Below are 27,877 nucleotides of genomic sequence, written 5' to 3'. Positions count from 1 at the left end.
AGTCCTACAAGTGTTGGTCCCCTTCACATCCTTCACCTCCTTTTCTGCTCCTTAGTTTTGTCCATTTTGATCCAGCCACATTATCTTCTTTGCTGCTCCTTAAACATTCCAGATATATTTCCAACCTGAGTCCATGAACTTTGTTATTCAGTCTATCCATGTAGCATTTTCCCCATTATCTGTGCTCCACTCCTTCACTTCCTCTGGTCTTTATACAAAATCACTTGCTCACCGAAGCCTCTGCCACCATATCTAAAACTGCAATGCCCGCCGGAAGCACCTTCTCTTCTCTGAGTTGTTTTGTCTTTAGTACTTATTGCTGTCCAACCTCATATGTGGTTTTTATTTATCTCATGTAGTGTTTATTTCTCTCACTAGAATTAAACTTCTTGAGAGAAAGATGTTTGTCTGTCTTGTTCTCTTTTCTACCCTTAGTGCCCAGAACTGAGCCTGACAGAAGGAAACTGAATCGATGAATAAATGAAGTCAATTTTACTTTTAAGAAATTAAATCCAAAATTGTCTCCTAGAAGGGAAAATATTTGGCTACATATAGCACTGTACAAGGGCTTCCCCAGTGGCTCAACCGTAAAGAATCTGCCTGTGGTGCAGGAGCGGCAGGAGATGCAGGCTCATCCCTGGGTTGGAAAGATCCCCTGGAGGAGGGGATGGCAACCCACTCCAGTATTCTTGCCTGGAAAATCCCAAGGACAGAGGACCCTGGTCGGTTACAGTCCATGGAACCGCAAAGAGTCGGACACAACTGAGTGACTGAGCGCACACACACATTCATCAGTGAACCAAAGAGGCACAGATGCCACCTTCTTGTGTAGTAACAGTAAAAAAAGAGTAATATATTGTTGATTCAGATGGTGCTATTTGCTATAGGGAAAAAAAGGACTAGAGAGTCCTAGACTGTGGCCATTTTAAACTGGATGGTCAAGGATAGAGTCACTAGTAATATGATATTTGAGCTGAAACATGCAGGAAATAAGGAATAAGAACTGTGGATTTCTGAAAGGAGAAAGAATTATAGGTAGAGTGAGCAGCAAAAGCAGAGGTCCTAAGATGGCAGGATGCTCCTTGTGTTGCAGGAACAGCAAGAAGGTCATTGTGACTAGAACTGAGGGGTCAAGGGGGAAAGTGATAGGAGTTGAGGACAAAGATGCATGAAGCAGAGAAGATAGACTGTGTACTTCTTGAAGCCCATTAGACTTGGCTAACTGTAAAGACAGCTGAGGAGACAAGTGTATAGGTGTGAAGTCTGATTCGTATTTTAAGAGGACCTCTGGCTGCTGTATTGAGTAGAGCCTACCATGAGGCAAGGACAGCAGAATGAAACCCAATTTTTGTAAAGATTCAGGGTAGAAATGCAGATGAGCTGAATCAGGGTAATGCTGATGGAGAAAGTGAATTCTGGCCACACTCCAGGAGAAAAGGATAGCCAAAAAATAGAATTACCGTTTTCTCAAAAACACTGAGAGAAGCAGGTGGAGGAAGATGGGAGATTTTGAGATGCTGTATTTGACATTCCTCTCAGATATTTAAGTATATACGTACCTAAACAGCTGGAGGTTCAAGTCTGGAATTCATGTGGGCTGTCCAAACTGAAATTATGTATTTGTGAGTCACCAGATGATATTTGGATGGTGCTTAAGCCATGAGGGGATTCCCTCGTGGCTCAGATGGTAAAGCGTCTGCCTACAATGTGGGAGACCTGGGTTCGATCCCTGGGTCAGGCAGATTCCCTGGAGAAGGAAATGGAAACCCACTCCAGTACTGCTGCCTGGAAAATCCCATGGACAGAGGAGCCTGGTAGTCTACAGTCCATAGGGTCGTAAAGAGTTGGACACAACTGAGCAACTTGTCAATGTAAGCCATGAGACTGAACGAGATCACAAAAGCATAGCAATTCTGTTTAACAATCTTGAAATTTATATTTATGTAGACTTTATCTACTGACATTTACTGTATTCGTAATTATACTGTATATAATTTACTTATTTGAATTATATCTGTAGACATTTATCATATTAGAAACTCAAACAGGAAATGTTTAAAACAGAAGAGTATATAAGTACACATACCATTTGCTATCATGTGACTGAGTGATAGAGTCTAGAAAATTCTACTATATGCTTATAAGAGAAAGAGAAGGAAAGAGACAAATAATATTGTGGTATTAATTTGAAAATAAAGTTGTCTTTCAGTTCAGTTCAGTCACTCAGTCATGTCTGACTCTTTGAAACCCCATGAATCGCAGCACACCAGGCCTCCTTGTCCATCACCAGCTCCCTGAGTCCACCCAAACTCATGTCCATCGAGTCAGTGTTGCCATCCAGCCATCTCATCCTCTGTCGTCCCCTTCTCCTCCTGCCCTCAATCTTTCCGAGCATCGGGGTCTTTTCCAGTGAATCAGCTCTTCGCATCAGGTGGCCAAAGTATTGGAGTTTCAGCTTCAACATCAGTCCGGATGGACTGGTTGGATCTCCTTGCAGTCCAAGGGACTCTCAAGAGTCTTCTCCAACACCACAGTTCAAAAGCATCAATTCTTCAGCGCTCAGTTTCTTTATACTCCAACTCTCACATCCATACATGACCACTGGAAAAACCATAGCCTTGACTAGATGGACCTTTGTTGGCAAAGTAATGTCTCTGCTTTTTAATATGCTATCTAGGTTGGTCATAACTTTCCTTCCAAGGAGTAAGCGTCTTTTAATTTCATGGTTGCAATCACCATCTGCAGTGATTTTGGAGACCAAAAAAATAAAGTCTGACACTGTTTCCACTGTTTCTGCATCTATTTCCCATGAAGTGATGGGACCAGATGCCATGATTTTAGTTTTCTGAATGTTGAGCTTTAACCCAACTTTTTCACTCTCCTCTTTCACTTTCATCAAGAGGCTTTTTAGTTCCTCTTCACTTCCTGCCATAAGGGTGGTGTCATCTGCGTATCCGAGGTTATTGATATTTCTCCTGGCAATCTTGATTCCAGCTTGTGCTTCTTCCAGCCCAGCATTTCTCATGATGTACTCTGCATATAAGTTAAAGAAGCAGGGTGACAATATACAGCCTTGATGTACTCCTTTTCCTATTTGGAACCAGTCTGCCGTTCCATGTCCAGTTCTAACTGTTGCTTCCTGACCTGCATACAGGTTTCTAAAGAGGCAGATCGGGTGATCTGGTATTCCCATCTCTTTCAGAATTTTCCACAATTTATTGTGATCCACACAGTGAAAGGCCTTGGTATAGTCAATAAAGCAGAAATAGATGGTTTTCTGGAACTCTCTTGCTTTTTTGATGATCCAATGGATATTGGCAATTTGATCTCTGGTTCCTCTGCCTTTTCTAAATGCACCTTGAACATCTGGAAAATCACAGTTCACGTATAGCTGAAGCCTGGCTTGGAGAATTTTGAGCATTACTTTACTAGCGTGTGAGATGAGTGCAATTGTGCAGTAGTTTGAGCATTCTTTGACATTGCCTTTCTTTGGGATTGGAATGAAAACTGACGTTTTCCAGTCCTGTGGCCACTGCTGAGTTTTCCATATTTGATGGTATATTGAGTGCAGCATTTTCACAGCATCATCTTTCAGGCTTTGAAATAGCTCAACTGGAATTCCATCACTTCCACTAGCTTTGTTCATAGTGATGCTTTCTAAGGCCCACTTGACTTCACATTCCAGGATGTCTGGCTCTAGGTGAGTGATCACACCATCGTGATTATCTGGGTTGTGAAGAAAATGATAGGATACTGAAAGAGGAACTCCCCCAGTCGATAGGTGCCCAGTATGCTACTGGAGATCAGCAGAGAAATAACTCCAGAAGGAATGAAGGGATAGAGCCAAAGCAAAAACAATACCCAGTTGTGGATGTGACTGGTGATAGAAGCAAGGTCTGATGCTGTAAAGAGCAATATTGCATAGGAACCTGGAATGTTAGTTCCATGAATCAAGGCAAATTGGAAGTGGTCAAACAGGAGATGGCAAGAGTGAATGTCGACATTCTAGGAATCAGCGAACTAAAATGGACTGGAATGGATGAATTTAACTCATATGACCATTATATCTACTACTGTGGGCAGGAATCCCTTAGAAAAAATGGATTCACCATCATGGTCAACAGAAGAGTCGGAAATGCAGTACTTGGATGCATTCTCAAAAACGACAGAATGATCTCTGTTCGCTTGCAAGGCAAACCATTCAATATCACAGTAATCCAAGCCTACGCCCCAACCAGTAATGCTGAATAAGCTGAATTTGAATGGTTCTATGAAGACCTACAAGACCTTTTAAAACTAACACCCAAAAAAGATGTCCTTTTCATTATAGGCGACTGGAATGCAAAAGTAGGAAGTCAAGAAACACCTGGAGTAATGGGCAAATTTGGCCTTGGAGTACAGAATGAAGCATGGCAAAGGCTAACAGAGTTTTGCCAAGAGAACGCACTGGTCATAGCAAACACCCTCTTCCAACAACACAAGAGAAGACTCTACACATGGGCATCACCAGATGGTCAACACCGAAATCAGATTGATTATATTCTTTGCAGCCAAAGATGGAGAAGCTCTATACAGTCAGCAAAAACAAGACTGGGAGCTGACTGTGGCTCAGATCATGAACTCCTTATTGCCAAATTCAGGCTGAAATTGAAGAAAATGGGGAAAACCACTAGACCATTCAGGTATGACCTAAATCAAATCCATTATGATTATACAGTGGAAGTGACAAATAGATTTAAGGTACTAGATCTGATAGACAGAGTGCCTGATGAACTATGGACGGAGGTTTGTGACATTGTACAGGGGACCGGGATTAAGGCCATCCCCATGGAAAAGAAATGCAAAAAAGCAAAATGGCTGTCTGAGGAGGCCTTACAAATAGCTGTGAAAAGAAGAGAAGCAAAAAGCAAAGGAGAAAAGGAAAGATATTCCCATTTGAATGCAGAGTTCCAAAGAATAGCAAGGAGAGATAAGAAAGCCTTCCTCAGTGATCAATGCAAAGAAATAGAGGAAAACAATAGAATGGGAAAGACTAGAGATCTCTTCAAGAAAATTAGAGATACCAAGGGAGCATTTCATGCAAAGATGGGCTCGATAAAGGACAGAAATGTTATGGACCTAACAGAAGCAGAAGATATTAAGAAGAGGTAGCAAGAATACACAGAGGAACTATACAAAAAGTTGTCTTTACCCTGTGCTAGATGCTACAAAGGATACAAAGACAAAAATTATCAGGGGGACTTCTCTGGTGGTCCAGTGGCTAACACTCTGAATTTCCAATGCAGAGGCCATGAGTTCGATCCCTGATCAGGGAACTAAGATCCCACATACTGTGTGGCCCCGCCAAAAAGTATAATAAATTAAATGAATGTATCTTTAAAAAAAGTCATCAGGAATTTCCAGGAGACTCCAGAATAACTTTGAGAATCGTGATTGATGGCATAAACTAACAGATGTGAAAGTACTTAGCCATGAAGTGTTGGTCTTGATGGATTCATACAGAGCTTTGTGACTATTGTTCATACAGTATTGCTAATTTTCTAGATCAACGCGTAGCAAATTGATACGTTAGCTGAGAGTCAAAATCATTTAGCTCCAAGAGTTTTACATATCTTATGTTTCTTCTGCTTGGCCACACTTGCCATCAAAAGATACTTTTAAAATTATTAATCACAATCAATAACATTATGGTGCTACATCTGGTACAAAAAGCATGTGATGTTTTGTTATTCCTGCTCAGAATCACAAATGTAGAGTCATTACAATGCAAGTGCACACCACGCAAATGTGTAATGCTGCAAATATCCATCATCATAATAGCAATGAACAGTATAAATAGCTGAACCTGCTTAAGCACAATTTCCACCTCATTTCCATCTTCACATTCTCTGTAGCAACTAGCTTAGTGTAACAGTGACTCTAGGATCAATGTAAAAAAAATTGTTTTAAATATAGCTTAAGGAAATGAGAAATAAGGTTCTTGGCCTGGAGAACTTTCAATCTAAATAGTGACACAAAGTGTACACTTCAGGAAACAATTGAAGAAAGCAATAATGAGAGTCCAAATGTGAAAATATCAATTTAGTGTTTATTAGATGCTTTCTGTTTATGTTCAATGGATTTGAATCTTGAGAGGATTCTGAATAGTAGAACTTTAAAATACAATAACATTGCAAAATAAGAATATTAGTTTAAAATGTCCTCAATATCGGTTTTCCAGTATGGATGGAAGATATGAATATATAAAAGTCATATGTCTGTATTCAGTTGGTGAAATGAAACAGGCATTTAGTTTGGAAACAAAAAGTTATCTAATTTCAAAGAGGAGGACTGCCTCCATAAAGAGAAGCAGTTTCTCAGGATAATAGCCTGGTTTCTGGGAATTATGGACTTCTTCACTAAAAATGTTTAATCTAAATCATCCCTATAAGTTATATTGTAGATGATGATATTCTTTTGCAAGAGAAGATGATTTAGAGCTGTGTACCTAGTTATTATGTGGGAGGATGTCAGGGACAAAGCATGAAAGCATTTGAGGACCAGTCTGAGAATATTGAATTTGATTGGACAGTAAATAACCATTATACATTGTAGAACCAAACACTGATATGATGAATATACTATTTACCAAAGATTACTTCAACAGCCCTATGTAGGCTGAAAGAAGCAGAGAAAATATTGTAAGTAGGAGAAATAAGAATTTTAAATGTGCCTAAGGATCCTTGCATGTTGCTGTGGTGATTTGGAAAATGCATATCCAAAATACCTGTGGATTAAAAAAAAGAATCTCCTCTGACTTCTGGTTGGTTGCAAAAATGATCTAGAGAACACTAAATTTTAAGAATTATTTGCAGTTATTCATTCTTTCAGTGGGATCTCAATATAAGCACTAAAAAATTTAGGAAAGCACATTTTTTCTCCATCTAGAAATTTGCTGAGTAATGTGATGAATATTATGATAGAGAAATGAGTAGTAGACTTTACGAATACAGAAAGTAACATTTAAATCAATGCTTTAAATTATTTGCATCCTTTCTCAAAATACTTGAGAGACATACACTTTCCTGTCATGAACAATGACCTCTGTGGCTGTGAATCTCAAAGCAGGGCCAGTCCCTGGAGGAGGAAGGGAGGTGGGTTCCTGTGTCTCTCTCTGTCTCTCCTCTCTCCTGTCCAGAGCAGTGTCTGTTCTGTAAAGGATCAGAAGCCGAATCTATTTATCATGGGTTAATAGATCATCTACGATCTCTAGATTAGCTTGTTTATAAATTACTTGTTCATAAATCAGACATCAGCTTATTTATAAAGTACCCTCATCCTTTATGAGCAAGTGTTTGTATCTTTTGCCAGAGACAAAAAGTCTCCTTTTGCATTGTGAAATTAGATGCTACAATATATTTTCTCCTTTATTTACAGTTGCCTTTACTTAAAAGCTAGAAAATAATTTGCTCTTTATTGATCCAAAATTGATCCACCCAGGTGACAAAAATACAAAGCCACTCACCTTCTCATAGGTGATTTGCTATAATGGGAACCTATTTCTAGCATGTTAGGGAGAGTTCTTTTCCACAAAGAAAGTACAAATTTTCTTTCCTAAGAAGTCTTTAACTTGAACTGAAATGTAGTCTATAATCGCATAATAAAATCATATTATATGTAAGCAAATAATCACAAGTTAAACTAGATTCATTGTAAAGATACAGCTCTAAATAGTTTTTCAAAAATGTCTTGTTCAAAACTTTTTGAAACTGTGTGCATGGCCTCATGTTTTGCAAGTAAAAGAATCTCATTCCTTATTTGATTGTGTTCAAATATGTTTTCTTTGTTCTTTTTCCTTCCTAGTGTGCACTGGTTTGTGAATGTTCAGCCCCAGAAAGTGTGAGCAGAAAAGATAACCTACCTTTTTTGAATGCAGGTATGTACCTCAGTTTTGGAAACTTAAGTTCATTTCATGTGAACATACGTTTTAATTTTCTAAGAAGTTGATACTGAACCTGGATACTATTCTCACAGAACCGTTGTAAACGTTTATTAAATATTGGTGATCATGGGAGTCAGCAGTGTGGGGGTAAACTTGAAAATTCCATAAAAAATATTTTGTATATGTTGGCTAAATGGCAAAACAAATTCCTTTCATCTATTGGATTTTGTTTTATCTGAAATGAGACGTCATTTCAGATGATGGAGGAAGATGGAGGAAGTATTAGAAATGTGAAGCTCTTAATTAGTTTGACTTTCTAATTCTAGAATTTAAAATAAAGTTGTTAAAACAGTATGTATATGGATTCAGTAGGAAAAATTTATACACACATTTGTACATTCCAGTGTGTGTGTGTGAATATATATGTGCACTGAACAGTGTGGTAAATGATGACTTTGACATCTGATCCAGTTACAAAATAGGTGACAATATATATATATGTAAATCATGGAACTAATTTTTGAATGATAACATACATTGTGTTACCAGTAGTGATATGATAATATTAGCAAATAATGATTAATAGAATGACAGGCAAGATGCTAAATGCCTCGTATGCCTTGCCTTAACTTGTTTTCTAATATGTGCTATGAAGAAGGCACTGTTATTATCTCCATTTTACAGATGAGGAAATTACTCAAGATTGCTACCTAGCCAGTAGCAGGTCCAACATGTAATCTGGTTTTAATCCCCAGGCCTTTGCTTTTAATTACTAGATCATGCTGTTACTAAAAAAAACATTAATTAACAAGCTGGTGTAGCAGTAAAGTAAACCTTCACATTGTCCCAGCCTTGCTCTGTTGTGCATTTCAACAGTGACATGGGTAGCATGAAACTCAGATTGAGTGACACCAAACTTCAAAGTTACTAAGACAGAACCCCTAAAAAATGAGCAGTTTTCCCCTGCAGAAACTGGAGAAAGACATGCAACATTTTGAATCAAAGAACTCAAAATAAAATACAGCAACCAAAAACCCATGAATTGTACTTAATAGAATGGAGGATTAAACCAAAGAAGAGCAGCTACTTCTCAACCTAGGACCAAATGGCATGTTTTAAAAAATGTTTATTAAGGATATAATATTAGGAGGAATGTGCATTAAACAGGGAAGGGGCTAGCTGCACAGCTACACCAGTCACATACCATAGAAATACTTGATAAGTAATCTATGTGGCTAAAATAGCTAATGTATCCTCAAAGGGTCTTCTTCATATATGTTTTTTTCTTTTAAAATCTGACCAAACCTCTAAACCTTGATTTCAGTATATCTAGATAATCTGTTTAATTCTCCAAATGTCAATGTTGAGAAGTAAAATTGAATGTGAGAGATTTACACTCATGTTAAATGCAGTTTAAATGAATCAAATTATCATCAGAATCATCTACACTGTAATTATAAGACACTTTTTAAGTGATTCACTCATGTGAACCTTGTAATTTTTTTATGCACACAAAGGGAAATGCCATTTTAAAATACTGATTGGTTTAATATAAATTTCTTTTTTTTTTTTTATAAATTTATTTATTTTAGTTGGGGGCTAATTACTTTACAATATTGTAATAGTTTTTGCCATACATTGACATGAATCAGCCATGGGTTTACATGTGTTCCCCTTCCTGGACCCCCCACCCACCTCCCTCCCCATCCCATCCCTCTGGGTCATCCCATTGCCCCGGCCCTGAGCCCTTGTCTCATGCATCGAACATGGAATGGTGTTCTGTTTCACATATGATAATATACATGTTTCAATGCTATTCTCCCAGAATGTCCCACCCTCACCTTCTCCCTCAGAGTCCATAAAATTGTTCCATGCATCTGTGTCTCTTATTCTGTCTCGCATATAGGGTTATCGTTACCATCTTTCAAATTCCATATATATGCATTAGTATACTGTATTGTTGTTTTTCTTTCTGGCTTACTTCACTCTGTATAATGTGCTCCAGTTTCATCCATCTCAGTAGAACCGATTCAAATGTATTTTTTTTAATGGCTGAGTAATATTCCATTGTGTATATGTACCACAGCTTCCTTATCCATTCGTCTGCTGATGGACATCTAGGTTGCTTCCATGTCCTGGCTATTGTAAACAGTGCTGCGATGAACATTGGGGTACACGCGTCTCTTTCAAAGAGAAAGAGAAAAGTGGCTCTCGGAGTAGAAAGAAATATATCACCTAAGGAAGATGAGACAAAGGGAACATGAGAAAAATAAATCTGCACCTTCTGATCCTTGTGCCATAAAATCTGCAAAGCATGAGTTTGGAAGCCTAGTAACTCTTCCAAGTGTCTAGGGTATGATTCCTAACCTTTGAATTGTAATATGACAGAGACAAGTGACATGGAAGTCTTGGGAACAGCTACATTCTACAATTTAAATACACTCACTAAGGGAGTGAAAGAGGATTGATTACCACTTTCCCTCTTCTGTGTCCTTGGTCCAGGCAATCTGAAAGTGCCTAGAACATTTGCCAAAAATATTTTCTTTTTATGAAATTATTTTTTTAAATGCAGTCTTATTTATTTCGCTGCACTGGGTCTTGGTTGCAGCATGTGGAATCCCCGTTGCATCCTGTGGGATCTTTCATTGTGGCACAGGGACTCTCTAGTTGTGGCTGGTGGGCTTAGTTGCTCTGTGTCATGCGGAATCTTAGTTCCCTGACCAGGGATAGAACCCAGGTCACCTGCATTGCAGGGCAGATTCTTAACCACTCAATCACCAGGGAAGTCCCACAGATATTTTCTATGAGCCTTCTTATATTAGGGAAAGTGAAGTAGCTCAGCCGTGTCCAACTCTTTGCGACCCCATGGACTGTAGCCTGCCAGGCTCCTCTATCGATGAGGTTTTCCAGGCAAGAAACTGGAGTGGGTTGCCATTTCCTTCTCCAGGGTATATTAGGGAAAGATAAGACAAAATGACTGTCAAATATTCTAAAAGCTTGATTTTTAAAAAATTATTTTAAAATGCAACTAAGTGGTATATATAAAATGCTTCTGTTCATAATCTTAAAGTGTATTGCACAGGTATAGAATATGAAAGTAGAGTATGCACCCGTGACTTTGGTCTGCATGTACCTTGGTCTTTTGTTCTATTTATTTATCTGTCTAAACTCAGCAACTTTGGAATTAATCTATTGTAGTCCCATGAGGTACTTTTTCACAATCTGTAGGCGGAGGGAGCTATTGACATTCTTCCCAAGCCTTTATATTCATGTATTATATGAAACTTGCCAGTCTCAAGTGAGTTATGAAGTTCTTACTGATTGAGCACAAGAGGATGTCATAGCTCATAGCTGCTCTTCACTATACTATTTATATCTCTAGAGGTTTAATGAATAACTCGGAAAATTCACTTATCTATTGTGAGACTATGGAGAAAAAGCTCTTCCCTCTTGGACGTCACCGTTTTCATGCCATATTTGCCTCTCAGGTTGAATGTATATGTTGGGAACCTGGACAGGTGAGGGCAGGCGGAGAAAAAAAGGTGAGGAGGAGGAGAGGGGGCAGAATTTACAATTCCATAAAAAAGATATATAAGTACTTCAGCTATATAGGAGAAAATAAATTCTTTTTGGCTGTTGGACTTTATATTCTCTGAAAGAGGAAATGAATTAGAAGATGTAGAATTAGAATTGTGAGGTTCTCATTTTGTTTGATTTTATAATAGTTTATCAGAGTTGTTGAAAACTGACCTGTTTAATTATTGGTGCATTCATTTAAGCAAAATGGCAGTGAGAACACTTTAAACTATGTGTTGTTGGGGTGTTGCTTCGGGGATGAGGGTAGGAAAAGTTAATTTTGAACACAGGGAAGTGTAAACAACCAAGTCTCTTACCTGGTCACAGAGTCGGGTGTCCATTAACTGAGGCACCTTTGTCTACAGCAAAACAAGAGCAAACGGGCTCCGGTGGTGTTAATACCAGTGCACTGAACAGGCTCGGTGAAGAACTGGTGTCACAGCCTAGATTTGCTAACAGCAGTGTGACCCCGACGCACTGGTCAACTCCTTTGGATGTCGATCCTTTTGGGGTGACCAAACTGACCTCAACAGTCTTTGATTTCCTTTTTGGCCCTCAATGTCTGAAATCTAAAGAGCGTAGTTTATCTTTTGCTATGTTTTCCTTCATTTTAGAAATATTTCATGGAAGTTTTCATTTTCATCAGTTTCACATGGAGTCATATATCCAATTCTTTGTTACTTACAATTGTCTTTCTCAGGAGTTCTTTATGTTTAAATAAGCCTAGCCACAAGTAAACTCTTTAAAAAATGTTGTCAAGATCAACACTTCTCTCTAGATTTCCTAAATCTACCCATTTTCTTTGTTAAAGTATAATGCTGCAGAATACTTCGGCCCATGGACTTTGATATTATCATGATCAATCTGAGAAGCTAATGGACCCTGTCATTTTTTCCTATTATCTTCACATTTTGAATGAGTTTCCCTCTGTCAGCAAGCATTCGACCTGATACAGCATCTTTCCTGGTTGAGTTCTATACATCTTGAGTCATGAAATTATCCTTGATATTTTTGAAGACCAGTTTCATGCTTTATATTAACATGTATGCTGTCCATCCTCTTCACAGAGGGTGTATCTGACAGTGATGAATTCCATGACTGTAAAAAATCTAAACCTCAATGTGAGGACTACCCTGTTTTCAGTCCTAAATACAGGTACTTTCCCCCCTATTTGGAGAGTTTATGCGTGTCTATCTTCTTGCCTCACGGATGAATCACAAGTGTCCTCAAAACAGTCCACTGTATCTTTTATTCTTTTCCCCCCAAATAGGCTTAAGCCATCTACTTTCCCAGGTGGCACTAGTGGTAAATAGCCTGCCTGCCAATGCAGGAGATGTAAGAGAAGTGGGTTTGATCCCTGGGTTGGGAAAATCTCTTGAAGGAGGGCATGGCAAGCCACTCCAGTATTCTTGCCCGGAGAATCCTATGGACAGAGGAGCCTGGCAGGCTACAGTCCATGGGGTCATGAAGAGTCAGACAAGACTGAAGTGACTTAGCACACATACCCTATTGCTTTACTGAAGTTGCCCAGTTATGAGCTGTTTAAGAAGGAGAAACATTCCTTATTTATTTCTGTGTCTCCAGGGACAGAAAACAATAGGAACTCAGCAGATATTTGTCAAATGACTGATAATGGGTGTATCTTACCACTTGAATTTATGCTTCAGGTACAGAAAACTGTACTGTTATTCTTCTGTCCCTGAGAAAGATGTTCAAATTGAATTATTTCTGTTTAAAATGATTTATTACTTTCCCTAAAAATTACTGTTAAATTCTCATTTTTAATTTTTTCCCTGCTTCATTTGGCACTGTGTATTTTAATTGCTTTTCACAATACCACATAACTGAACTAAGTACAGGCAACATTCTCCTCAATACCACCCCATCTAAAGCAACTGGTGACTCTGAATATTTTAAGAAATATTCTGAGAGACTTTGAAAAATATTTCTCTCTATGTTCATTTTGAGTCCTAAGGAATTCCAGCCAAAAAAGCAAATCTCTTTTTTTTTTGTATATATTTTTTTTCCTTTTCATTCATGAGGTACTAAATTAACTACCTTGTCAAATTTTAGATCATATCAGTTTTATGGTAACAAAGATATCTCTGTAGTGTCTTCTCTGTGCTCAGTCGTATCCAACTCTTTGCAACCCCATGGACTGTTGCCCACCAGGCTCCTCTGTCCATGGGATTTCCCAGGCAAGAATACTGGAACAGGTTGTCATTTCCTTCTCCAGGGAATCTTCCTGACCCAGGGATTGAACCTGCCCCTCTTGTGTCTCCTGCATTGGCAGGCGGATTCTTAACTAACACGCCACCTGGGAAGCGTCGTATGTTCTTCATACTAGTTAAATAGATTTGCCCTTGTATTTATAACTCTATGATATATAAAATATAGGACCATCTTGGCTTATAACATTGGCCCTTTATCCTTATACTCACTCACCAGATTTTTTTGCACTTTGCTGTGTTAATAAATCCAGTGGAGCCCATTGTCAACGCAAAGAAAAAACGCACAACCGTAAAGATGAGAGTTATGTTTTATTAGGCAGACTTTCTCAGGACTTTGAGCCTGGGAAACAGAAGTCACAGATCACTCTGAGGGACTGCTTTGAAGAGCCAGGATGTATGGGAGTTTTTGCAACAAGGGGCAGGGAGCCAGAACATCAAAAGATTATTGATAATTAAGGAAAACCAGAGATCTCAAGTTAATGAAGTCAGCCCTTTTCTGTGTATGGGAAGATGCAAAGTCTGGGCTCATTGCAGTCATGCCTTTAAGATGCACCTCAGCTATCTGAGGTCAGTATCCTGTGTTCCCTCATCCTGAGTTTCCTCAGAGTGCAGAGTCTGGCATGACTGCAGCAGTTGACAGCTAGATGGCAGGCCTTCTTTGATTTCATTCTGAGTTTCCTCAGGACTCTCCCTTCGGGTGGCTGTAATCTGATGGCTTGATGTCTATAACATATTTTGTTTACTGATATGGCTGATGGCATTAGTAGTTCACACCATCAACCTTGCTCTTTTGGAATTTTCATGTTTTCTTTACTGTGTATGAACATAGGGTGTTAAGTAGCTTGAATGGAAGAGTAAATTTCATTATTTGTTAATAATCAATGAAATCATCAGACACCATTAATACTTCAGCTTTCTTCCTGTTTTAAGTTTCTCACCCCATCTATTGCCCACCTTATGTAAACTAGAAGGAAAATAAAGGCAAGAAGATGATATAGTCAAAAAGATAATATTTTGTGGACAAATATGAGAAGGACTTTCAGCTCTGGGGTTCCTTCCTTCATTCTGATGCCTGTACGCTTCATTGAAGTGAGGTTTTTAGTTGTGTCCTTCCCTCTTGCATTTTCTCCTCTCAATTTACACAGTCAGGGCCATTCTGTTTTCCTACTAGGGAAAGTAATGATTGGCTTCCCAGGTGGCTCAGTGGTAAAGAATCCATCTGCCAATACAGGAGATGCAAGAGACGTGAGTTCAGTCCCTGGGTCGGGAAGATCCCCTGGAGAAAGGAATGGCTACACACTCCAGTATCCTTGCCTGGGAAATCAGGACATAAAATGAAGGTTAAGAAAACAGCACAGTCATGGCCTTCACAAAGTTTACCTTCTAATGGGGGACACAGAGCAGTCAACAGACAATTATTACCAACCATGATAGAAAGGGGGATGGGGAGTGCCAAGGAGAGACACCTATAGGGAGGGAGAAGATGGACGTCAAGGAGGACCTCCTGGAGGAGGTACTAGGTGAGCTGAGTTTGTGGGATAATTACCTGTAGCCAGTAAAAGGGAGCATTCCTTTGAGAGTCAGAGAATGCCTTGAACAGAGGCAAAATGGCAAGAAACAACTTGAGTTCCATGAACTGCAGGTCATTCCAGGTTGTTCAGCATGAAAGATGAACCAGAAAGGGACACTTTTCTAGATTTTTCCTTTCCTTTAATGACTGGATTAGAATTATTGCTGTTGTTCTGTCACTCAGCTGTGTTCAACTCTTTGCAGCCCCGTGGACTGCACCACGCCAGGCTTCCCTGTCCTTCACCATCCCTGGAGCTTGCTCCAACTCAGCTCTATTGAGTCAGTGATGCCATCCAACCATCTCATCCTCTATCATTGCCTTCTCCTCCTGCCTTCCATCTTTCCCAGCATCAGGGTCCTTTCTAGTGAGTCGGCTCTTCACATCAGGTGGCCAAAGTATTGGAGCGTCACCTTCAGCATCAGTCCTTCCAATGAATATTCAGGACTGATTGCCTTTAGGATGGATTGATTGGATCTCCTTGCAGTCCAAGGGACTCTCAAGAGTCTTCTCCAACACCACAGTTCAAAAGCATCAGTTCTTTGGCACTTAGCCTTCTTTATGGTCCAACTCTTATATTCATACATGACTACTGGAAAAACCATAGCTTTGACCATATGGACCTTTGTCAGCAAAGTAATTCCTCTGCTTTTTAATATGCTGTCTAGTGTTTGTCACAGCTTTTCTTCCAAGGAGCAAACATCTTTAAATTTCATGGCTGGCCATCTGCAGTGATTTTGGAGCACAAGAAAATAAAGTCTGTCACTGTTTCCATTGTTTCCCCATCTATTTGCCATGAAGTGATGGGCCCGGATGATTAGAATAAACAGAGCAAATCATTGAAACTAGAATGAATGAAACAAATCACTTCTCGGACCAACCAAAGTTGAAAATACAAATTATACACACTGAACTCACCAGTTATCATCAGTTGGAGACTAAATCCCCACAAATATTACCTTTATGCTTTATTCTGACATCTGTAATAGTTTTTCTTGTTTGTGGCCTTGAATTGAAGATGGAGTGCTAGAGGCTTGTGGGCTTGGCTACACAAGGGGAACAGCACTCTTCCAACTCAGCTTATATCCTATTTCTGTTCTTATTTTTTGATGCTTTAAAGCAACACAAGCAATAACATAGTATAGATTGTATGACACACCTAAAGAAAAGTAATTTAAAAATTTGGGTGAATTAATTTTTTAACAGTTTGTTTCATCTTCATTATTTTAAAAAGCAGTCTCTCTTTGCTATTTTTCAGAGGTCCTGTCATGTTTTTTTATGTTCTCTTTCCTATAACCATGCTTAGGACAGTCTTTTCATGATTTTGGTTTAGATTTTTTTTTTATATCTCATTTAATCTTAAAAAGAGACAATCTACATTTAAGATGTGTGTATATAAATCTAAGATATTTTCAGCTACAAATGAGAGAGTGTCATTATCTAACTGGATTACCCAGACTTATCTTCTCTAAGTATTATCCAGCATTTGGAGAAGAGGCAATGCATGTACATTCAGCTGAATAGTGAAACTATTAAACAACTGCATAATTAAAAGCTACCAAACAAACAGATTCTCTACAATAATCTACAGGACATTAAAATAGTGATTTTGTAAAGATTGAAGCTAATAAAGTCTGATTGCATTTATATATGTGATTTCTACCACCCCCTGAAAGCAAGAAATTGCATGAAGATAATCACAGATGAGGGCTTCCCTGTTGGCTCAGACCGTCAAGAGTCCTCCTACGGGAGGTCTGGGTTCTATCCCTGGGTTGGGAAGATCCCCTGGAGAAAGGCATGGCAACCCACTCCAGTATTCTCACCTGGAGAATTCCCATGGACAGAGGAGCCTGGCAGGCAACAGTCCATGGGGTTGCAAAGAGTTAAACACTACTGAGTGGCTAAGCACAATCACAGATAAGCTTTGTCTGGAGAACTATATTAAAGACAACCTGATGAGATAACTTTTGCATTTTGATGATCCCTTCAACCCTGAATCCATATTCCCAAAAGTAAAGTGAAAGTGTTAGTTGCTCAGTCGTGTCTGACTCCTTGTGACCCCATGGACTATAGTCCACCTCCTCTGTACATGAAATTCTCCAGGCAAGAATACTGGAGTGGGTAGCCTTTTCCTTCTCCAGGGAATCTTCCTGACCCAGGGACTGAACCCGGGTCTCATGTATTTCCAAAATACAGGTAGCAGGTGGTGTGCTACCTTATTAAAAAGGCCCTTTACAGTGTCTGGAATAAACAATCTGGACATTTGAGCCATGCTGTAATTTTAGGAGAAACAAATCTGTCATTTGCTTTCTGTCCCTGTGTTCACCTTAGGGGGTGGTTCTCAGAGGGAATGTATTCAGATCTGAACAGCTTAGAACTTTATTCTTATCAAGTCATTATTGGAGCCATGGTGGGATCTAAAATCTTTTTACTACTATTCTCTTGGTAGAATCTATCACATGATATTTTTAGCAGTTGTTCTGGCAAAAGCAATGGAAAAAAGGAAGATAATATATGCAGGGCTCTCTAAAAATAACTTATAATAGATGTTAGATAGTTGTTGTTATTGTGTTCAGTCACATCTGACTCTTGGGACCTCATGGACTGTAGCGCACCAAGCTCCTCTATCCATGGAATTTTCCAGGCAAGAGTACTGGAGTGAGTTGGCACAACCTACTCCAGGGCATCTTCCTGACCCAGGAATTGAACCCACATATCCTGCACTGGCAGGTGAATTCTTTACCACTGAGCCATGTGGGAAGTGAGTTGAGCTTATTATATAGTCAGCAATGCACCTTTTATATGAAGAAACATTTGGTATCAGTGGAAAGCCAGAGCTGAAAGTGGTGGGCTCATTTCCACAGCTGTAGTGTGTGTGCAGAATTGTTGAAATTGTGTCTCTGCTATAGGGCAGAAGCATTTCTAAAATGACAAAAGCATTCATTATTTATGGCCCACTGTTCAACGTTTGCTACATGAATACCATGACTTCCTTTTATGTGAGGATGGCAAAAATCTCCCCACTATGAACCCAGCAAAATTTTGAGTTGAGAACATCTTATCTGATCTGTTTGTAACCAGTGGAACAAATTTCATGGTAATTAAAAGTCAGACCATGTATTGAATTTTATTTATTTTTAATTGAAGGATAATTGCTTTACAGTATTGTGTTGGTGTCTGCCATACATCAGTATGAATCAGCCATAGGTATATATATGTCCACGCCTTCTTGAACCTTCCTCCCACCTCCCATCCAATCCAACCCCTCTAGGTTGTCACAAAGCACCAGTTTGAATTCCCTGAGGCATACAGTAAATTCCCACTGGCTATCTGTTTTATATATGGTAGTGTGTATGTTTCCATGCTACTGTCTCCATTCATCCCACCCTCTCCCCTCCAACATTGTTCATAAGTTCGTTCTTTATGTCTGCATCTCCACTGCTGCCCTGTGAATATGGTCATCAGTACCATCTTTCAAGATTCTGTATGTATGTGTTAATATACTTTGTATTTTTCTCTTTCTGACTTGCTTCACTCGCTACAAGAGGCTCTAGGTTCATCCACCTCATTATCACTGACTCAAATACATTCCTTTTCCTGACTGAGTAATGCATTGTGTATATGTACCACAGCTTCCTTACCCATGCCTCTGTCGATGGGCATCTAGGTTGCTTCCGTGTCTGAGCTGTTGTAAATAGTGCTGCAGTGAACACTGGGGTACCTGTGTCTTTTTCAATTATGATTTTCTCAAGGAATATATCCAGTAGTGGGATTGTTGGGTCACACAGTAGTTTTATTCCTAATTTTTTAAGGAATCATCAAACTGTTTTCCTCAGTGGTTGTATCAATGTACATTCCCATCAATAGTGCAAGAAGGTTCTCTTTTCTCTATATCTTCTCCAGCATTTATTGTTCGTTTGTTTTCTGATGATGGCCATTCTGACTGGTGTGAGGTGATATCTCATTGTACTTTTGATTTGCATTTCTCTAACAATGAGCAGTGTTGAGCATCTTTTCATGTATTTGTTAGCCATCTATGTGTCTTCTTTGGAGAAATAGCTGCTTAGGTCTTTTGCCCACTTTTTGATTGGGTTGTTTGTTTCTCTGGTATTGAGTTGCATGAGCTACTTGTATATTTTGGAAATTAATCCTTTGTCAGTTGTTTCATTTGCTATTATTTTCTCCCATTCTGAGGGTTTCCTTTTCATCTTGTTTGTAGTTTCCTTTGCTCTACAAGAGTTTTTAGGTTTAATTGTGTCCCACTTGTTTATTCTTGTTTTTATTTCCATTAGTCTAGGTTGTGGGTCACAGACGATCTTGCTGTGATTTATGTCACAGAGGGGCTGCCTATGTTTTCCTCTAAGAGTTTTATAGTTTCTGCAGACCATATACTGATTTTTATTTTCTAAGTCTTACTCTGTTATGTGACATTTTCGGATACAAAGTAGATATTCTTGCTTTCAGTAGGTTTTCAATAAACAATGCTGCTGGATCAAACTGGGCTGTAAAGTGGATCGCACTATGTCTGCATTGAGACCCTTGTAACTATATAAAATTTAGTATTAATGTTTAGAGATTTATGAGTTTCAAAAGCTTAGAATGTATAGCATGAAAGTTAGATAGGAGACATTATTGGGAATTCTGGGAGGCAGATCAAGTGGCCTGATTTTTTGTTGATCATTTGCCTCAAGCATTTTACTTAAAAACTAGCAGCATTTTCACAGGGTCTTGGACCTTGTGTCTGGGGTGGTCACAGGAGAATTCTGGAGCACATTAATCACACTGTCCTTGATTTCTACTTATGTTATTTCAAAAAGGTTTATATTTAGAATACATTGAAGAGCATTAAAATGAAAACAGTAGAATCAAAAGTTGAAGGACTGGTTTTGAGATAAATAAAGAACATTATATTTTGCAACCTAATTAAAAGTATAAATCTTCTAAAAATAATTATTGTTTTATTAAAGGCAAGAAAAACTCAAGGATTTTTAACTATGGTTTGGAAGATACAAAGATTCTGTGTAATCTTGGGAAAAAAAACAAAAAACAGAGGTTAATAAGCAGTACATGTACTAAATATAGATAACTCAAGTAATTGAATATTTACTTAGATTACAAAGGGAAAATTTGGACAGAGGCTGAGTTTTTATCTTACTATAAAATGGTTCATTTATATTCCTGACCATGTTAGTTATATTAGAATTCCTAATATCCTGTAAGTGATTTAACCTGACTTACAATATATTGAATTGCCTACATATATTTTTTTTCTTTTCCAAGTCTATGGCAATAGAGGTTTTAGTAAAATTCTTACATCTTTGAAATATTGTCACTTTAAAGATGAATTAAATACCATAGTTTCTTTCATGGGTTGTAGCTTTCTGTATTTCATATAAGAGGAACTATATCTGATAAGGGCTAATATCCAAAATATATAAAAAACACCTACAACACAATAACAACAAGAACAAAAACCTGATTAAAAATGGGCAGAGGATCTGAATAGATGTTTCTCCAAAGAAGACATAAAGGTGGCTAGCAAGTACATGAAAAGTTCCTTAACATCACCAGTCATGAGGGAAATGCAAATCAAAACCACAGTGAGATATCATCTCACATCTGTTAGAAAGGATATCAAAAATGCAAGATATAACAAGTGTTATTGGCAAGGATGTGGAGAAGAGGAAACTTTTGTGCACTGTTGATGGCAGTGTTAATTGGTACTGCCACTATGGAAAGTCTGACACTGTTTGCACTGTTTCCCCATCTATTTCCCATGAAGTGATGGGACCAGATGCCATGATCTTAGTTTTCTGAACATTGAGGTTTAAGCCAACTTTTTCACTCTCCTCTAGATGGGGAAACAGTGGAAACAGTGTCAGACTTTATTTTGGGGGGCTCCAAAATCACTGCTGATGGTGATTGCAGCCATGGAATTAAAAGACGCTTACTCCTTGGAAGGAAGATTATGGCCAACCTAGATAGCATATTTAAAAGCAGAGACATTACTTTGCCAACAAAGGTCCGTCTAGTCAAGGCTATGGTTTTCCCAGTGGTCATGTATGGATGTGAGAGTTGGAGTATAAAGAAACTGAGCGCTGAAGAATTGATGCTTTTGAACTGTGGTGTTGGAGAAGACTCTTGAGAGTCCCTTGGACTGCAAGGAGATCCAACCAATCCATCCTAAAAGAGATCAGTCCTGGGTGTTCATTGGAAGGATTGATGTTGAAGCTGAAACTCCAATACTTTGGCCATCTCATGCAAAGAGTTGACTCATTGGAAAAGACCCTAATGCTGGGTAGGATTGGGGGCGGGAGGAGAAGGGGACGACAGAGAATGAGATGGTTGGATGGCATCACCGACTCGATGGACATGGGTTTGGGTAGACTCCGGGAGTTGGCGATGGACAGGGAGGCCTGGCGTGCTGCAATTCACGGGGTTGCAAAGAGTCGGACACGACTGAGCAACTGAACTATGGAAAACAATATGGAGATTTCTTAAACAACACATGATCCAGCATTGCCTGTTCTGGGTATTTATCCAAAGTAAATGAAAATATTAATTCAAAAAGATACATGCATCCCAGTGTTCATTGCAGCATTATTTTTAGTGGACAAGGCATGGAAACAACCTCAGCGTCCACAGATGAATGGATAAAAAAATGTGATACACAGATCACAAACACACACACACACACACACACACACACACTCTGAATAGAATATTATTCAGCCATAAAAAAGAATGAAATCTTGCCATTTGTGACAACATGGATAGACCTTGAGGGCATTATACTAAGTGAAATATCAGACAGTGAAAGACAGCTACTGTATGATTTCACCTATATGTAGGATCTGAAAACAAACCAAAGCATAACAAATTAAAAAAAAAAAAAGAACTCATAGATACAAAGACAGGTTGGGGGTTTCCAGAGATGAGGGACAGGGGATGGGAGTGAAGGTATCAAAAGATGCCTATTTTTAGTTATAAAATAAATAGTTTTGAGGGCATAATATGCAGCATGATGATTATAGTTAATAGTACTGTATTGCATGTTTGAAAGCTCCTGAGAGAAATTTTTAAAGTTCTCATCACAAGAAAAAAAATTGTGATTATATATGGTGACAAATGTTAACAAGACTCATTGTGGTAATCATTTAACAATATATACAAACACTGAGTTATTACATTGTATACCTGCAACTAGTATAATATTATGTCAATTATAATCACCAAAATGAGAAAGTATAATTAGCCTTATATATGATCTGTGATATAATCTGATTCATAAGACTTAAAGGTCATGTTTATGGCAAAAATATAATCCTTTTGGACATACAATACTAGATTTAAAATATTGTCTCTCAATGTACTGGAAATATACTACTGTTTTCTGGCTTCTATTGGTGTTTTTATCTTCCTTTGTAGCTCAGTGGGTAAAGAATCTGCCTCAAATGGAGGAGACCCAGGTTGATTCCTGGGTGAGAAGATCCCCTGGAGAAGAAAATGGCAACCCACTCCAGTATTCTTGCCTGGAGAATCCTGTGGACAGAGGAGCCTGGCAGGCTACAGTCCACACGGGCTCACAAGAATCGGACACTACTTAGTGACTAAACCACATTGGTGTTTTTAAAAAGTGCACATTCTAGATAACACTTATAGGAAATAGAGAAGTGTACTGGGAGCTCTGAATCTGGTTATGGAAGAATGAGATGTTTGATATCAAGGTTTCTGATATACTATCAGTTCAGTTCAGGTCAGTCGTTCAGTCATGTCCGACTCTTGGCGACCCCATGAACCGCAGCATGCCAGGCCTCCCTGTCCATCACCAACTCCCTGAGTCCACCCAAACCCATGTCCATCCAGTCAGTGATGCCATCCAGCCATCTCATCCCTGTCATCCCCTTCTCCTCCTGCCCTCAATCTTTCCCAGCATCAGGGTCTTTTCCAATGAGTCAACTCTTCACATGAGGTGGCCAAAGTATTGGAGTTTCAGCTTCAACATCAGTCCTTCCAATGAACACACAGGGCTGATCTCCTTTAGGATGGACTGGTTGGATCTCCTTACAGTCCAAGGGACTCTCTAGAGTCTTCTCCAACACCCCAGTTCAGAAGCATCAATTCTTCTGTGTTCAGCCCTCTTTCTAGTCCAGCTCTCACATCCATACATGACCACTGGAAAAACCATAGCCTTGAGTAGAAGGACCTTTGTTGGCAAAGTAATGTCTCTGCTTTTTAATATGCTGTCTAGGTTAGTCATAACTTTCCTTCCAAGGAGTAAGCGTCTTTTAATTTCATGGCTGCAGTCACCATCAGCAGTGATTTTGGAGCCCAGAGAAATAAAGTCAGCCACTGTTTACCCATCTATCTGCCATGAAGTGAAGGGACCGGATGCCATGATCTTAGTTTTCTGAATGTTGAGCTTTAAGCCAACATTTTCACTTTCTTCTTTACTTTCATCAAGAGGCTTTTTAGTTCTTCTTCACTTTCTGCCATAAGGGTGGTGTCATCTGCATATCTGAGGTTACTGATATTTCTCCTGGCAATCTTGATTCCAGCTTGTGCGTCCTCCAACCCAGCGTTTCTCATGATGTACTCTGCATATAGGTTAAATAATCAGGGTGACGATATATAGCCTTGACGTACTCCTTTTCCTATTTGGAACCAGTCTGTTGTTCCATGTCCAGTTCTAACTGTTGCTTCCTGACCTGCATACAGGTTTCTCAAGAGGCAGGTCAGGTGGTCTGGTATCCCTATCTCTTTGAGAATTTTCCACAGTTTATTGTGATCCACACAATCAAAGGCTTTGGCATAGTCAATAAAGCAGAAATAGATGTTTTTCTGGTACTCTCTTGCTTTTTTGATGATCCTGCGGATGTTGGCAATTTGATCTCTGGTTCCTCTGCCTTTTCTAATTGATATACTATCAATTCTTAACAACGATAATGTCCAGACTGAACCACTGAGAATGGTGGTTGCAGAATGGATGAATAGTTCCTCATTTTAATGCTCAGAAATATATATGTATGTGTGTATATATGTGAATGTATATATATTTATCCAAGTAATAAATGTGGTACAGGCTTATTGGCTTCCCAGATGGTGCTAGTGGTAAAGAACCTGCCTGCCAATGCAGGAGACACAGATTTTATCCCTGGATCAGGAAGATCCCGTGGAGGAGGGCATGGCAAGTCACTCCAGTATTCTTGCCTGGAGAACCTCATGGACAGAGGAGCCTGGCAGGCTACAGTCCATAGGGTTGCAAATGGTTGGAAACAGCTGAAGTGACTTAGCACACATGCATGCACAGGCTTTGGGAACTCTGAAATTCTGAAAGGTGTTTTACTCTATACATTGAAGAGACTCGGGCCACATTCCAGGCTGGGCATTATTAAAGTCTTACGTCCACTTCAATATCAAATTCTGTTTTTAGTTAGCTTTACTGGTAAACTGGAGCCAACTGATCATAGACACTTGACTGGTGATTGATGTGATATTTTGTTGTTCACTAAACTTTGATGTATTTCTCTTACATTCATTGCCCATCAGCAGTGGAGATAAAACCTTGCCCTGAAATATAGGGCTTGGTAGTGTAGCAGGAATGCTGGCCTCATGAAAGGTGTCTCAAGTATTATCTTAATATCTAGTCTTACACTTTTTCTTTTAATATTTTAAAATCCTTAATGACACGACCATGTTACTTTTCCCCTAATCACTGCCCACCCACCCCAAATATTCAGTTTGTTCGTAGTCTCCCTGTTCTGCTTCTAATAATGTATGGTTTCAGGAAAGTGTGTTATTGCCTGAGTGGCACTGAAGTATGAGTAATATTTGAATTGTAATAGATCGTAAACCAGGAATAAACCTTTTGACATTTAAGAAGTAAGTCACTTTTGGTAGTAGGGTCATTTAGAACCTTTAATATAACATATCAGTTGTCACCTACTATGTATGTGGGAAAAGTTGACTAAGAGTGATGGGAAGAAATTCAGAAATATATTTTTTCAAAGTATGTATGATATATAAATCCATATATTTTCATCTATAGTTATAAATACATATACTATAAGAAAATCTTTAGAAGGGAAAAGAATTATTAGGCAGTATATCAGAGAACCACAGTGGCCACGTTATGAATTGGAATTTGATGTATCACTTTTTAATTTAATAAAGACTGATGTCCCAGAAGCTACTGAAAAAAATAAGATGTATGGAGAAAATTCTTAGGAACTCAAATGCACTATGGATTATAATAAAAAAATTTTCATCAAATAGTTAGAATGGTAGCCTGATTAATGATTTTGTTAATTGATCTTTATCTAATGAACATATCTTTATAATCTGACTATTAACCTTGATTTTTGTCTCCTTTTCCAGTGTTAAAGAACCCAGTGTATAAATTATACAGGTTTCCCACTTCTGACAATAAGTGGATGCAAATCCGGGAACAGATGTCAGAGAGCATACTTTCTTTTCATATTCCTAAGGAATTGATCTCTCTTCAAATTAAAGAAGATTTGTGTAGGTAAGAGAAAGTGGTGTATGATCATCTCTTACATTAATTACTTTTTCTGTAAAAATTTTCTCTTTGTTTTATTTTAGTCTTCTTTTAAATTTTTATTTTATTTTGGACTGCCATTGATTTACAGGGTTGTGTTAGTGTCTAGTGTACAGCTAAGTGATTCAGTTATACATATGTGCATGCATGCTAAGTGGCTTCAGTTGTGCCTGACTCTTTGCAACCCTATGGACTGTAGCCCACCAGGTTCCTTTGTCCACGGGATTTTCCCAGCAAGAATACTGCAGTGGGTTGCTATGACCTCATCCAGGAAATCTTCCTGACTCAGGAATCAAACCTGTGTCTCCTGCAGCTTCTGCATTACAGGCAGATTCTTTACTGGTGAGCCACTGGGGAAGCCCATATATACATATATATCCATTCTTTTCCAGATGCTTTTCCCGTATAGGTTATTACAGAATATTGAGTAGAATTCCCTGAGCTCTACACTAGGACTCTATTGCTTATCCATTTTATACACCCAGTGTGTATCTGTTAATCCCAAACTCCCAATTCATCGTGCACCTCACCTTTCCCCTTTGGTAACCATAGTTTTTTTTCTAAGTCTGGAGTCTTTCTATTTTATAAATAAGTTTATTTGTATTATTTTTCTAAGATTCTGAATATAAGCAGTATAATATATCTGTCTTTCTCTGTCTGAATTATTTCGCGTCGTAAAGTATGATGCTAACACAAAAATCAAGACTGGCGTTGTCCAGTATGTTTGGCTGCTAGAACTGTTCAGTTCAGTCGCTCAATCGTGTCTGACTCTTGGCGACCCCATGAACTGCAGCACGCCAGGACTCCCTGTCCATCACCAACTCCCGGAGTTTACCCAAACTCATGTCCATTGAGTCGGTGATGCCATCCAACCGTCTCATCCTCTGTCGTCCCCTTCTCCTCCTGCCTTCAATCTTTCCCAGCATCAGGGTCTTTTCAAATGAGTCAGCTCTTCACATCAGGTGGCCAAAATACTGGAGGTTCAGCTTTAACATCAGTCCTTCCAATGAACACCCAGGACCAATTTCCCTTAGGATGAACTGGTTGGACCTCCTTGCAGTCCAAGGGACTCTCAAGAGTCTTCTCCAATACCACAGTTCAAAAGCATCAATTCTTCTGTGCTCAGTCCTCTTTATAGTCCAATGCTCACATCCATACATGACTACCAGAAAAACCATAGTCTTGACTAGACAGACATTTGTTGACAAAGTAATGTCTCTGCTTTTTAATATGCTGTCTAGGTTGGTCATAACTTTCCTTCCAAGCTGGAAGCGTCTTTTAATTTCATGGCTGCAATCATCTGCAGTGATTTTGGAGCCCCAAAAATAAAGTCTGACACTGTTTCCACTGTTTCCCCATCTATTTGCCATGAAATGATGGGACCAGATGCCATGATCTTTGTTTTCTGAATGTTGAGCCTTAAGCCAACTTTTTTACTCTCTTCTTTCACTTTCATCAAGCGGCTCTTTAGTTCTTCTTCACTTTCTGCCAGCAGGGTGGTGTTATCTGCATATCTGAGGTTATTGATATTTCTCCCAGCAGTCTTGATTCCAGCTTGTGCTTCTTCCAGCCCAGTGTTTCTAATGATGTACTCTGCATATAAGTTAAATAAGCAGGGTGACAATATACAGCCTTGACATACTCCTTTTCCTATTTGGAACCAGTGTGTTGTACCATGTCCAGTTACTGTTAATCACTTGCAATATGAATAGTTCAATGTGAAATGTTACATATGTGTAAAATACAAACCGGTTTTCGAATTCTTCACACACAAATGAAAAAGACCAATTTCATAATGAAATGTTAAATAACATTTTGGCTATATTGGGGTTAAATACAATATATTATTAATTTTATATGCGTCTCTTTTTGCTCTTCAAATATGACTACTGAGCACTTGAAAGTTTTTCATCACGTATGTGATCCTCATTTATAGCTTACATTACACCTTTTTTAATTTATTTTTTATTTTTTAATTTATTTTTTTATTTTTTAATTAATTAATTAATTAATTAATTTTATTT

At 38.7% G+C, this 27,877-nt stretch overlaps 1 protein-coding gene across 50 annotated transcripts in view; it reads left to right on the top strand.

The window, feature by feature from the left end:
* The window catches only part of INPP4B (inositol polyphosphate-4-phosphatase type II B), an 802,877-nt gene that overhangs the window by 571,507 nt on the left and 203,493 nt on the right, over window positions 1–27,877 (top strand). For all 50 annotated transcript variants that reach the window (XM_081543596.1, XM_081543565.1, XM_081543580.1 and 47 more), the window contains 2 exons: window positions 7,843–7,915; window positions 25,673–25,820. In XM_081543596.1, coding sequence (XP_081399722.1) covers window positions 7,843–7,915; window positions 25,673–25,820 — 221 coding nt within the window. The remainder of the gene's footprint in view (window positions 1–7,842; window positions 7,916–25,672; window positions 25,821–27,877) is intronic.

This window comes from Giraffa tippelskirchi, chromosome 11 (assembly GCF_054371585.1).
Source record: "Giraffa tippelskirchi isolate mGirTip1 chromosome 11, T2T-mGirTip1v1.2.pri, whole genome shotgun sequence".
Taxonomy (NCBI): domain Eukaryota; kingdom Metazoa; phylum Chordata; class Mammalia; order Artiodactyla; family Giraffidae; genus Giraffa; species Giraffa tippelskirchi.
The sequence above is the reverse complement of the archived record's forward strand: the minus strand, read 5'-3'. Positions and strand labels throughout refer to the sequence as shown.